General features: G+C 36.7%; 2 protein-coding genes across 2 annotated transcripts in view; one reads left to right on the top strand and one right to left on the bottom strand.

The window, feature by feature from the left end:
• LOC148166008 (CLIP domain-containing serine protease B4-like) overlaps window positions 1-13,296 on the top strand; it is a 612,376-nt gene that overhangs the window by 470,866 nt on the left and 128,214 nt on the right. Inside the window, exons 8-10 of the mRNA XM_088049497.1 lie at window positions 6,533-6,694; window positions 6,743-7,023; window positions 7,081-7,237. Coding sequence (XP_087905623.1) covers window positions 6,533-6,694; window positions 6,743-7,023; window positions 7,081-7,237 — 600 coding nt within the window. The remainder of the gene's footprint in view (window positions 1-6,532; window positions 6,695-6,742; window positions 7,024-7,080; window positions 7,238-13,296) is intronic.
• LOC148166010 (uncharacterized) lies at window positions 8,676-10,611 on the bottom strand. Its single transcript, XM_088049492.1, has 2 exons — window positions 8,927-10,611; window positions 8,676-8,859 (listed from the first exon to the last, which is right to left on the bottom strand). The coding sequence occupies exons 1-2, from the start codon at window positions 10,609-10,611 to the stop codon at window positions 8,676-8,678; spliced, it is 1,869 nt and encodes a 622-aa protein (XP_087905618.1).

Here is a 13,296-nt window from a genome sequence, read left to right as displayed (position 1 = left end):
AAATCTTGTAAATATTGTTAAATTGTGTTAAAATATGCTTTAAAAATAAAATTGTTTCAAAAAACCTCTTTAATAATAAATGGTAATTAACGAGCAAAATAATTTCTAATGATTTTTCGTTGCAGTCTTCTTCCATCATTTAATTCCACGTTTTGTATTCTACCATTTTCTTCTTCGTAAATTTCATGTTCATTTATTAGCATTCCAAAATCCAATTCATCGTCTCTATCTTCTGGATCAGGAACTGGTAGATTATTAGCCACACACATGTTGTGAAGAACACAACACGCATTAATAATTTTTTAAGCATTTTGTTGGCGTATAATGCAAAACACGATGCTTTAGAAGACATTTAAATCGTGTCTTTAACACTGCATTACACCTTTCAATTGTGCATCTGGTTCTGGTAAAAGATGTGTTATACCTCTCTTCTGGTGATCCTGGCAGAGCATCTCTAACAGGAGTAAGCAACCATTTTCTTAATGGATACCCAGAATCCCCTTAAAAAAATAATTAAATTTATATTTAGTGTAAGTTACATTTTAATTATTTGTAATTTTTACCTAACAAGAAATAATCAGGATGAGTCTGATTTAAGACACGCATTGCATTTTAAACGTTCGATTGACTAAAACAATATATGCATCATGAGTACTTCCCAGGAATCTAGCGTTTGCATTTAAAATTCGTAAATCAGCATCACACTTACAATTTAAACATAATCAATTAGGTACCTGCTTGAAATGAATCAAGAAGTATAAAAATACTGATACTTACTAACTGAACATTTAAAGAATGGTAGTTCTTACCATTTATATACAGGTTGTCCCAGAACTCGCGCCCCAGAGAGAAAGGGGTTATGGAGGCTACAATTCTGAACCAAAATTTTGAAACCATAATTTTTTAACTCAAAAAATAACCGAGATAATACAAAAAAACTGTAGCCAATCCCGAAGCCGAACAGAATTTGAAAATTGGTAACTATGGACACATACTATCATCCATTGGTCAGTTAAGCATTAGACTCTCGTTGCCTAGGAAATTGGGATGGCCATTTACTCCACTTCTCGAATAAGCTTTTGGGATTGGTTGTTAACTTTTTATCAGTTCTCGATTACTATTAAACTGTCAATTTTTGTTTTGAAATTTACCATCTGTATTGCTGTCGGCACCCTCCCTTGCTCTCTGGGGCGCGAGTTCTGGGACACCCTGTATATATGACCTGGAAAGTGCTCATGGTTTACCGGTGGAGGAAATATTGCAACATGTGTACAATCTATGCAACCTATGACCCCCGGAAAATCATATTTTCTATAAAACCTTAAGAGAACATAAAATTGTATATTAAATAATCATTGCTCATTTATTATTTACTCTCGTCTTTTATGAGTAAATTCTTCTATTGTCCTTGGAAATTTTATCCACTGGTTTTGTATATATTCTTCATTTAATGCATTTGTTACTTCCTCAATGCATCTAGAGACGGAAGCTTGACTGACCCCAACGAAGAAATTATAGCCTACATCTATCTGATAACTACCAGACGCAAAAAATCGAAGGGCTACTAAAACCTAATAAAACAATTTATTAACAAGCGTATCAATTTGTATATAACATACTTTGGTTTCTTTCGACAAGCTAGAAGCTCTTGTAGGACCTGTCAGGTACTGATCGAGCATGAGGGTGAGCTCCCGCACCATATTTTTTGTTAATCTAAATAATTTTATAAAAAGTTTATTACTTAACTCTTCAAATGGATTTGCTGCTTTTAAAACAGTTCGTGGGGGTCTCTCCACTGCTGCACGCACAATTTGAAGGTGCATAAACTCGTCCATTTTTGCACATTTATGTCAAAATGTCATTGGAATCTAATTTCACATGGGCAAATAGCATGTGAAAATTTTCCCACAAAATTCGTGGGAAAACATTCCCATCCCAATTTCAAGAATACGATTTTCAATTTTTTGTGGGAATTTTTTGGAAATTTCCATTGGAAATTATTCCCATGGTTTTAAGAATTGCACCCCAAGCTACAAAATTACAAGATTAATTAATTATTGACAATTACAAAATAGCGTATCTCTAACAACAAAATGGCGGAATCTCGTAGGTTGAATACAGAAAATGTACGCTAACGGCGGAAATACGCGGACAGCTGTCAACGCATTTACTCTCGCGACTTCAACGAGTTAACCCCTCACGAGGTTACGTAAAAGGTTCTTATCGCGTTGGCGTCGCTGCTCATCTCACGGTTCGACAGGAATCCCGAACGTCCAGTAGGAACACAGCTCCTCCTGCCTGGGTGGAAACCTCTAGATCGGGACTGCCAAACTCGAACTTCCAAAGAAAGACCAACGGAAAAAAGAAGGAAAACAACAAAAAAAAAAGCTTGTGATGGAGAAAAATCCCTATAAGTATGGGGAAGCCAGAAATATCGTAAATTCTCAATTGTCACCTGTGATGGAGGGCGGCTTAAATGCGAGTAAGATTGGTGGTAACTACTAATCCGACCAAGTCGTGTAAGGATTGTATTTATCCCTCTCTAATCCAAAAATTTGGGTTGCTGATCACTTATCCGACAACGTCGATTAGGAATCCCTTTTCCAAAATCCAGAACACTTAAGGATTATTTCCAAAATTTAAGATTCTTGCACTCGCTTACACACCAACCCATACCGAAACCACAATGACCGAAGATCCGGTCCTTCCTCAACATCTTGTACAAAAAAGGGGAAGCACGTCACGAGGGACAGTGCCACCAATCTACGATATCCAAAATAACCGAGCAATCTAGATGACAGCTGATCGTGAAGTAGGGTTATGTGGTTTGTTTACAAAATGTTCAGCGGAAAACCGACAAAGTCCTCAGACATCAAGGAATTTGACTACAGCAGAAATTACGACAAAACAGTGACTTCCGTATTGACTCTAAACCTTTTAGGATCACCAGGACAACAAAGAAAAAGAGACTAACAACAAAGTAGGAAAAGAAAACGTGGACTCTAAAATTGGGGCAACTGGTGTCCAAGCAGCGACCCCTGGAGCAGGTAAAAGAGGAAACCGTGATTATTTGGTTCTAATCAAGTAACTTCCTTCAAAACAAAACCCGTGAATGATACAGTTCAGGACGCAATTTTCGATGCCTTCGCCACTGAGCGTTTTGACCATTACAAGATTTAAGCTTTATTTCTTCATGGAGCTTCTTTTCTTCTCTCCTCTTGTTAAGTGTGTAAACACTGTCTGTCATGTTGTTTTTTAAGCTGCAATTTCCTATTAATGTCTTAATTTTTCTTTAATTTAAATGCCGTTCTAATTCTGCCATCAACTTTTGTTACGAAACAGTGCTGTCAGATTCGACTGTCCTTAAAAGTTTTGTCCGAATGATTGTAATTCACCTAAAAAAATTTGGACTTTAAACGCATCTGGAGTTATTGCACCTATCTTGAATTCTTCTGTGAAGGCAAGGTCTGTGTCTTATTGACATTCGCCGCTTAGGAAACAAAATCTTCTACTGCTTTTTTTCTAGACGCGTATTGAAGAGTGATGTTTTCCTACCAAACATTTCTGTCAAAATTTTCACCGTTTCTCCAAAACTAATGTCTTGAGGCTTTTCGGGCAGAATAAAATCTAGATCAAAATCAATTTTCTTAAAAGTAATCGAACTTTTGCCTCGTCTGAGAGTATCCCATTTTTCTCAGAAATGCCTGTTGCCTAAACCAGTAATCGAAAATATGTCCACTTTCTGGATCGTATGTGAATTCAAAGATGCTGTCAGCCAGAGCTTTTATTCGAAACTCCTCGTCGCGGAGCTTCGCGACGTTGTAGATTGTAGCTGTTTGGTGAGTTCCAGCATAAAGGTTTCCTGTCTCTGAGCCATAGAATCTATATGCTGTTGAGTAATAAACTCTTGATGATTCTGCATGAACATTTTTTATCCTCGTCGCCAATTTGTTACGGTTGAAGTATAGGAAAAGAAAGAATTGATAAATTAATTTTGTGTTGTTAAACAGAAGCTTATTTATTACTGACAGATCACTGATCACTTGATTGGACCTTAAATTTCCCCTTCTTCTTTGATTGCTCCGCTGATTTTATTCCAAAAGTCAGCTTTCTTTTGTCCAGATTCGTTTAAATTTGCATCTTCAGAATTCTTTCAGTAATGAGTGTCCGTTTCTTAATGTATATGGCTACGGTTTTCTTTATAAGACAAAGCCCCTTTCAGTACCCGTCTTCTTAGTTTATGTGATTCTTAGTACTGACTGAATTCTTTTACTATTTTATTTTTTACTATTTTTTACATGTATCCCTCTAACGTTCGTTCCATCCTCCAATGCGCTATACCATTTCTTAATTGTTTGTACTTTGCTTTATTTACGCTCCTAATTTCGTCGTTTCTTTTTTCTTTCTACTATTTTGATTTTTTTATCTTTTTTATTCTTTTCTATACTTAAGTTCGTTGTCATTTCCATTACTTAATCGCCTTCATCTATTTCTAAAAGTTGTTTCAGTTTTTTGAAGATGTTTCCTTCTCTGCTAATTTTATTTCCTTATCTTCATCGTCCCAGCACCACTCTTCGCTGCCTATAAAAAAAATTATAACCTATTTTTGTAGTAGCACCATATTGTTTTTCTTGCTTTGCCTTCATTCTAATTTGCTGTTGAATGTCCCTGTTCTTTTTGAATAAATCGTCTTGAATGTATATTTTTCCCCCTGTTTTGACTCTTAACCTAGATTTGTTTTGCATGACACTAAGTTCAGTTTAGTTTGGTAGCTTCACTAAGCATGTTTTTTCGCCCAGTTTTATTGCATTCACGATTCCCATTTTTACTTTGAAGCCGTTCTCAATGAAGTCTTCTAACGATTTCTTTATAGTTTCTTGACGGTTAGAATCCATTTTTAGCCTCTGAATCACAATATGATTTCTTTTTTTTTTGTTTTCCAAATGTTCTAATTTGCTCTTTCCCATATAACTTGGTGTTTTTGTCCGGTTTTTCTTATTTCTTCTGTCATCTTTTTCATTTGAGCTTCCATTATTGAGATCATAATTTTCATCATATGTTCGATTTTTTCCTCCACGTTTTGGTGCTGTTTGACGGGCGATCTATTTGTTAGAATACCGTTCTTAAAAAATTTTTCGTTTTCTTCATATTCCTCTTTGCGGTTGCTTTTTATTTTTTTCCGCTTTTTTTTTCGAGGACATTTTTTTATTTCGCACCGCAATCCCAAGTAGCAACTCAGTATAATTAGTTAGTACAGTGGAGTGCGTCAAACTTTCTCATATTTTTGGTAGCCCATCTCAGCGGGATGTCGTAAATTCGCTTGCTTGGAAAGACCCTTTCTGGTCAAAGCACAGGGTAGTAATTCGTTTCTACCAATTATTTAAATAGTAATTTTTAATATTTGAAAAAAAAAACATAACTTCACGCATGTTATTACAAAAATTGCAGTTTGCAAATTTGTCTTAATCCGTCCTATCAGTATCTAGCGGTTTCTGGACACGCGCCAGTGTTTTCAGTTGCAGTAATTTATGAAGGGTTGCTGGAAAGTATTTTAAAAGTCAAGATTGTAAAAGCACAAAATATTTGAGGTCACTAATACCTCTGATTTCTTCAATGAACTCTAATCGATCAGCTAATTTTACACTTACAGTTATGTTCGCTTTTTTTGCTGTAAATGTGGCACTTCCTTTTCCTATTTGCACTTTTTATAGACCAGCACAATTTGTACTTTACTTCTATTCACTTTAAGTGTTTAAATTTGCTTGTTGTGTCCCAATTTTCGGGTTTAAAACTACGAAGAATCTACAACTTTAGTATGTATTAGAAAATATTAAATAATTAATACACCATTAGATCACTTTTGTGGGGTGCCCTTAAAGAGAACGCATACCAAAATTCTTCAGTTGACTCTGTCTGCACTTTTATTGTCAAAAAAATAAATAAAAATGATCGTTGATTGATTTATATCACACTGAGGTTTCTACACACCAGCTTAAAATGTATTTTAGGTTACATTCTGGTTTCGTCAAACTCGTCAACTTATGTGAATAGTCCTTTATACAGCGTGTCCCAGAACTCATGACTCAGAGAAAACACTTATACGAAACCAAAATTTCAAAACAAAAAATGTTTAAGGTAAATGATAATCGAGTTAAGAAAAAAATGCGATAGACAATCACTATCACTGAACTGATAATGGCCAGAAGTATTGCGAAAGGTTTTTTATAAATGCTAGAATACGCAAAATAGAAAGTACTGTTGTCTATATGTCAAGGAGACATTTCGGCCGTGTTGCCTAGGAAGTTGAAATGGTCTTTTATTTCACCGCCACGCTACCTATGCAAAAGCTGTCAGTGGTTCGTCCTTGTTTGGATTCTATATACTAGATTTTGACAATTTTGGAATTCGTAATCTGTATTGATGGCGGCACCTTCTCTTGCTCTCTAGGTCATAAGATCTAAAACATTCTGTTAGAAGCAAATGCATTTTAAACTCACTAAATCAACTAATTTTTTACATATTTTACATTTAGATTGCGGAGTAAGTAATTTTGCTGTGACGCCTTTAATAGTCAAAGGATGGATTACTGAACCAGCAAGATTTCCTTGGCATGTTGTATTATTTTTGCTGGAAGACAACCAATGGACGTTTACATGTGGGGGAACACTAATATCTGAAACTGCCATTATTACAGGTAATATCTCTAAAAATCATTTTTTTAATTCTAATATAAAATTGATAGCGGCACACTGCGTTTGGAAAGTTGAAAAAGAATTGTTACAAGTTCTGTTAAGCAAGCAATATAGTGATTATAATAAATTTGAAGAAAATGCCCAAGTTAGAAATGTTTCAAAAATCATCATTCAACCCAACTACCAAGATTTTATTGGAAATTATGGATCTGATATTGCCATTTTAGTTTTAAGCGTAGGGGTGAAATTTTCAGCGACTATTAGACCTGCGTGCTTAGACTGGAATCTTAACGATATCACAGAAAATTTATCAGATCATAGACTTGGATTGGTAATTTTCAGAATGTAAATTTTTTTGTGATATGATTGCCTGACAGATTTTTTTTAGATTGCTGGTTTGGGGCTTACAGAAAATAACACGTTTAGCGCAAATATTAGAGCTATATATCTCCCTGTCGTCAACAACAGTCATTGTATTAAAACTCAGAAGAACGAATTTAAAAAGTATCTTACATTTACGTCATTCTGTGCAGGATGGAGAAATGGTAAGAGACAGCTACTATTATTATAGAAGCGTTTTTAACTAACCCAGTTCGTCACGGGTTGGTTGCAATTTTAGCTTGTTCAGGTTAGGTCAGTATAAATAATTTGAATTTGCAGTAGGGTTTGGTGATAAATTTGGTTCTAAAACTGACACAATTGCAAAGTTTAAAAAAATATTTTGCAGAACGTTTTCCGATTAAAATGCCTGCAATGTAAAATGTCTAATTATATTTTTATTCTTTGCAACAGGTGTTCAATTGAAAAAGTTATTAAGGTGGCGTTGCTTTTTGTATGTCAACGTGTGTTCAAAAATCTAGATTTTTAATTTTTATACAGGGTCCGGCAACACTTACAGGGTTCACCCCTAAAATCGTCTTTAATTTTTAAGATAAAATTTTGAAAATTTGTATACGCTCAAAGTTGACAAAGCTCTAGAAGCTGACACAAAAATTTGTTTTTTATCACTCATAGTTTTGGCGTCGCGACGCTTTAAAAATGTAATTTTTAGCTTATTGTGAGGGTTTGTAAATTCAATCCCTAGTGAAATTAACGGTTTTCAGTATATGTTTGCACTTCGTCCGCGTTCTTGAGTCGAAGTGGCGTGCTACGTTCTTTGGGTTTCGTATGATTTATATAATGCCTTTTGGTTTTATCGTTTATTTTCTGATGTTGTCTCTTACAGGATGCTTTCTTACGAACTAACTTAACAACTAACTTAACTAATCAAAGGAAAAGAAAGAGGGGGTGGCCGCAAGGGCGAGAAACCCCGAAAACACCCGATCGATGGGGGCGCAGCCGCAACCCTGGTATTGGGTAAGCGCCTGAGGCGCGAACATGCTCCCCCCCTTGAAGGTGTCATCTTCAAGTAACTAGTCTTCCTTCGGCAGGGGGCACAACTTTCTTAAGGCGCGCTTAAAGACGCCACGAGTAGTTTTCACTGTGGCGACTCGTATGATGCCGTCATCTTCTGGATGGACTTCGGTGATCCTTCCTGTCCTCCAGGTTAACGGTGGCGCACTGTCTTCTGCCAACAACACCAAGTCTCCAACTTCTATTGCAGCCCTTTTGCATTGCCTATTGCATCCATTTTGTACGTTGTTGGAGCTGGTTTAAATATTCTCGACTCCACTGTTTCCAAAAGTGCTGTCGGAGTTTTTCTACATGTTGCCACCTAGACAGTCTATTAGTCTGTACTTCGCTGACATCAGTCTCTGGGACGGTTGTCAGAGGCTGCCCAATTAAAAAATGTGAAGGGGTAAGGGCTTGTGGTTCCTTTGGATCACTGGAAAGCGGGATCAGGGGGCGGGAATTTAAGCAGGCCTCAATGCCTATCAATAATGTCCCGAATTCAGAATGAACTAAATTAGCGTTGCCCGCTATTCTTGTCAGGTGGCTTTTTACAGCCTTCACGTTACTTTCCCAAAGTCCACCCATATGTGGCTATCTAGGCGGGATGAAATGCCACTGAATATTCAATTCGTCTAGCGATCTTTTAATTCTGTCCTGTTCCGCGATTTGTTTTTGAAAGTTTTTCAACTTGCGATCCGCACCAACAAAGGTGGTGGCATTGTCGGAATATATGTGAGAGGGAAGACCCGACGGCCCATAAACCGTTTCAACGAGACTAGAAATTCTTCCGTTGTTAGATTATATACAATTTCGATATGCACTGCTTTAACCACAAAACAAACATTGCTATATACACTTTTACATTGCGTTTTCCTCGTCCACGCGATTCCTTGATTTCGAAAAGACCGGCATAATCAATTACAACAATTTCAAACGGATGAGATTGATTGACTCTATGAGTGGGCAGATCGCCCATTTTGTGTTCACAAATTTTTGGTTTAGCTTTAAAACACGTCAGACATTTGCGGATCTCGGCTTTAGTCGCGCTTTTACCCGAAATAATCCAAAAACGTTGTCGAATCGCTGCTAGTGTTGTTTGAATACCGCCATGTAATTGTCTTTTGTGTTCGTACTGAATTATGAGTTTTGACAGGAGATGCGATTTGGGTAGCAGCATTGGATGTTTGCTATCAAATTTTAGAGTTGTCTTACTGAGTCTACCTCCTACTCTGATAACTCCATGTTGATCTAAAAATGGGTCTAGCGATAAAAGTTTGGACGATTTGTCGAGTGGTTTTTTATTCAAAAGTGCCTGGTAGTCGTCACTAAATTCCGCGATCTGGATCATCTTTACCGTTTTGGCTACTGAATTATTGAGCTCAGCTACCGTAAGAGGGCCTTTTAATTTGTCATAGTTGTTTTTATTTGAATTGTGTATGAAACGAAGAACCCACGCCATTGTTCTTTGCGCTACTGTAAAGGATGAGTATTTGAGTAAAATCGAGGCGTCCGTTTGCTCTTGTGCAACCGTTGTCAAAGTCGATCTGATGTCAGGTATTTCCTGAGGCGTTCTGACTTGTGTGATAGGCCAACATTGCTCATCCGTTTTTAAAAATTCTGGCCCGCGAAACCACGATTCCGATTTGGTTAATTCGAGGCAGGAGGCACCTCGACTAAGTATATCAGCGGCATTATTTTCCGAAATAATATGACGCCAGTCAGCACTTTCGGTCAGTGATATGATTTCCGCAACTCGGTGGGACACAAAGGGTTTCAAAGAACTCGATGGCGTGTTAATCCAAGCCAGAACAATGCTAGAGACCGTCCAAAAAATTTCGAGATTTATAACTTCGAAAGATTGGCGTATTTTGGCAACTAATTGCGCGAGTAATAACGCACCGCACAATTCCAATCTCGGAATTGTTATTGTTTTAAGGGGCGCGACTCTGGATTTCGAACACAACAGTCTTGTTTCGTACTCGTTTGATTTTCGCGTTCTGATATAATCAACTGCTCCGTATCCATGCATTGATGCGTCGCAAAAACCGTGTAGTTCTATGTTTAAAGAAGAATCAGCGATTGCCCTTCTAGGAAATTTGAGATCTTTAATGCGTATCAATTCATTAACGAAAGTGAGCCATTTTAAAAATATGTTTTGCGGGAGTGACTCATCACAGATTTCCTGGATTATAAATTTCGCCGTCATTATTATCGACCCGATTAAACCGAGCGGATCAAAGATTTGCGCCGTTATGGACAATATGATGCGTTTTGTAGCTTTGTTTGAAATGTCAGAATTCATTTGAAATTTGAGAGCGTCTTCCTCCAAATCCCATAACAACCCCAATGTTTTAGAAATTTCGTTTTTGAATAAGTCTACGGTTGACTCCGATTCGTCGTTATTAGAAACAACTCGAGGACAATTTGAGCGGAACTTTCGCAGTTCAAATTGAGCTTGCTCCAGTATGCGTGTTACTTGAGTTTTGATTTCTTTTAATTCAGCTTCAGTGTCCGCCCCCGTTAGCATGTCATCCATGTAAAAATCCCGGCGGATAATTTTACTTTAAGCTCGCGGGTTTGGTACCGTATATGAGTGTCATGAGTTTGTACGTTTGTATCGGCTGTTTTTGATTGTCACGCCAAAATATTAGCTGATAATTAGCATCATCCGGATGCATGACAATTTGACGGTACATCTCGCATATGTCGCCTGTTAATATAAACTGATGCGTGCAGAATCTTAAGACGATATTGAACAGTTCTGATTGTAATACCGGGCCCAATAACAAATTATCATTTAGGCTTCTCCGGTTTTGACTAATTAGTGAGGCATCGAAAACTACCCGAAGCCTCGTAGTCTCACTTGATTCTTTTATCACCCCGTGATGGGGTAGATAAATGCAGCTGTTGATGTCTGATTCGCTTGCCAATGTCATATGATGTAGGTCCCGGTATTCCTTCATGAACGTTGTGTATAGCATTCTGTAATCCATGTTCTTGGACAGTTTACGCTCTAAGTTGTGAAACCGTTTTAATGCGCTTTTTTGCGTATCCCCGATATCAAAGTTTGTAGTTTTCGTAGGCAATTTGACTACAAATCGGCCGTTTAAATCGCGAGTGGTGTTGTTTAAGAAATGCCTTTCGGCTTCGATTTCTTCCACGCTTAAAAATTTCATGGTTTGGTCATCTGCAATGTCTTCCATCCGCCAAAAACGTTCAACTTGTTCTTCTAATTGTATTGCCAGATTACAGGATGTTGGACCTATAAATGAACCCTGTTGGAATTGTCCACCAGCAATAAACCCGAGTTTAGTTTTTTGAAAAATAAGCCCGGTCGGCATTTTTATTTGACCCAGGCATAACAATTCCCAGAACAGGCCTGCACCCAACAATAGGTCTATTTTAGCGGAGCTGTAAAACGCGGGGTCGGCTAGTTGTATATTGCTGGGAATTTCCAGAGCTTTGGCGTCGATTGATTTCAAAGGGACATTTTCGGTAATTTTGTCTACCACTAGGCAATTTACTTGTTTAGAAAATCCGTTTATTCTTGATTTAATATGCACGATAGTTTTCTTGGTCGCTGCGCTTACGGATCCGTTTAGGCACTTGATGGAGACGTTTGTATTACTAACCTTTAGATTTAATTTTTTACTTAACTCGGTGCTAATGTAACTAGACATCGAGCCCTGATTTAATAACGCACGACATGACACATAGTTGTTTTTGAAATTTTTAATAAGTATTGAACGTATGACTGTTAATGGTTGATTGTTCGCCACCATTATTGGCATTATTTGCGTTTGAATGAAAGTGTAAAACAGAATGATGATTTTTTCGACACATTCGGCATCTGGATAACGATTTGCAGTGTTGTACAAAATGATTATTTCGTAGGCAGTTTGTGCATAGATTAAATGCTTTGACTTGTTCTAATCTCTCTGGTTAAGTTAATTTGAGAAAATCTTCACATTGCGCTGTTATAGTAGCCAGCTTTCACCATGGCGTACCTGACTTTTAGAGTCGAATATTATCTTATTGCACTCATAATGTGGAGGGTGTAAACAGGCTATTGTGTCCGAAAATTAAAATTTGCGACATCTCCTAGTAGGTAGAAAAATGTGGACCCGTGCCGCTTCCAGGTATTATAGCGCGAGGGCTCAAGATGATTGTTGATCCCTTCACCGTGTTTTTTTTTAATGACGTTGATAATCTTTTAATTTTTGTTTATTAATTTAAATTTTAAACAAGTTAAAAAAATCGAGGGCTATCAAGTTTTCAAAATTTTACAATGAGATCGAAAAAATTGGCATTATTTTAATGTTGGAACGTGTATTTTACATAATTATAAAGAATTTTTTAATCACTTTTTGACATGGCAATGTAAAGCAACCTTTATTGTCATTGTGACTGACATACAAAGTAAATTTCTGACACTTGCTGTGCCGTTTATAAATTTTAAGATTATAAAGACAAAGGACAGTTTACAATTTTTAAACATCAATCAATTTGATGTGGGAAATTTTAATTTCGCTATAGTAATTCAAAATTTAATATCAACAAGATGTCTCTGAATTTGCGAAATAAATTATAAACATTCGTTTCCTTCTCATTGTTTTTTCCCAGAACGGTACCATTTGCACTCGTATTTGACATACGCAAAATTAGATTTCTATCGCAATCCAATTTTGTTGTTTAATTAATCCACAAATAGGTAGTTTCCAGAATCTTTTGTAAGAAGTCTGTTTAACTAGGTATTTGTTCTTAATTCTTTCATTTTTAGAAAAAGTGGGGACTTTAAGTCGAACATTAAAATGTCGTTAAACTAAAAGGTTTTTTTAAACAATCTATTTGGAGTGGTAATATGTATAAAGACGACCGGTAAGTATGAAAAATCATTTTGATGTTAACTGTTTGGCGAATTTTGTTCACTTTGTTTTCTTTACAACCTATTTCATAATGTGGCAACCATGAATCAACTTCAATCTAATAAAGAAGTTTGAAAAATTTATGTCTCTCGGGTTTTTCAAATTAATAAACAAAAATTAAAAATTTAATAACGATTTTAAAAGAAAACATTGAAGGGATCAATAATAATAATCTCGAGCTAATACCTGGAAGAGGCACGGGTCCACCTTTTTCTACCTACTTGAAGATGTCGTAATTTTCGGACACAATAGCCTGTTTACACCCTCCACATTATGAGTGCAATAAG

The sequence above is a fragment of the Gnatocerus cornutus genome, unplaced genomic scaffold, assembly GCF_029298725.1.
Source record: "Gnatocerus cornutus isolate USDA-ARS CGAHR unplaced genomic scaffold, icGnaCorn1.1 ctg00000033.1, whole genome shotgun sequence".
Classification (NCBI taxonomy): domain Eukaryota; kingdom Metazoa; phylum Arthropoda; class Insecta; order Coleoptera; family Tenebrionidae; genus Gnatocerus; species Gnatocerus cornutus.
This window is presented reverse-complemented; position numbering and strand designations above follow the sequence as displayed.

Excerpts from the sequence above, each read along its gene's own strand:
- LOC148166010 (XM_088049492.1), bottom strand. The coding sequence starts at position 10,611 with ATGCTAACGGGGGCGGACACTGAAGCTGAATTAAAAGAAATCAAAACT. Across the intron at positions 8,860-8,926 it reads GTAAAAGTGTATATAGCAAT|TCTCGTTGAAACGGTTTATG; the intron begins GTTTGTTTTGTG and ends AAGAATTTCTAG.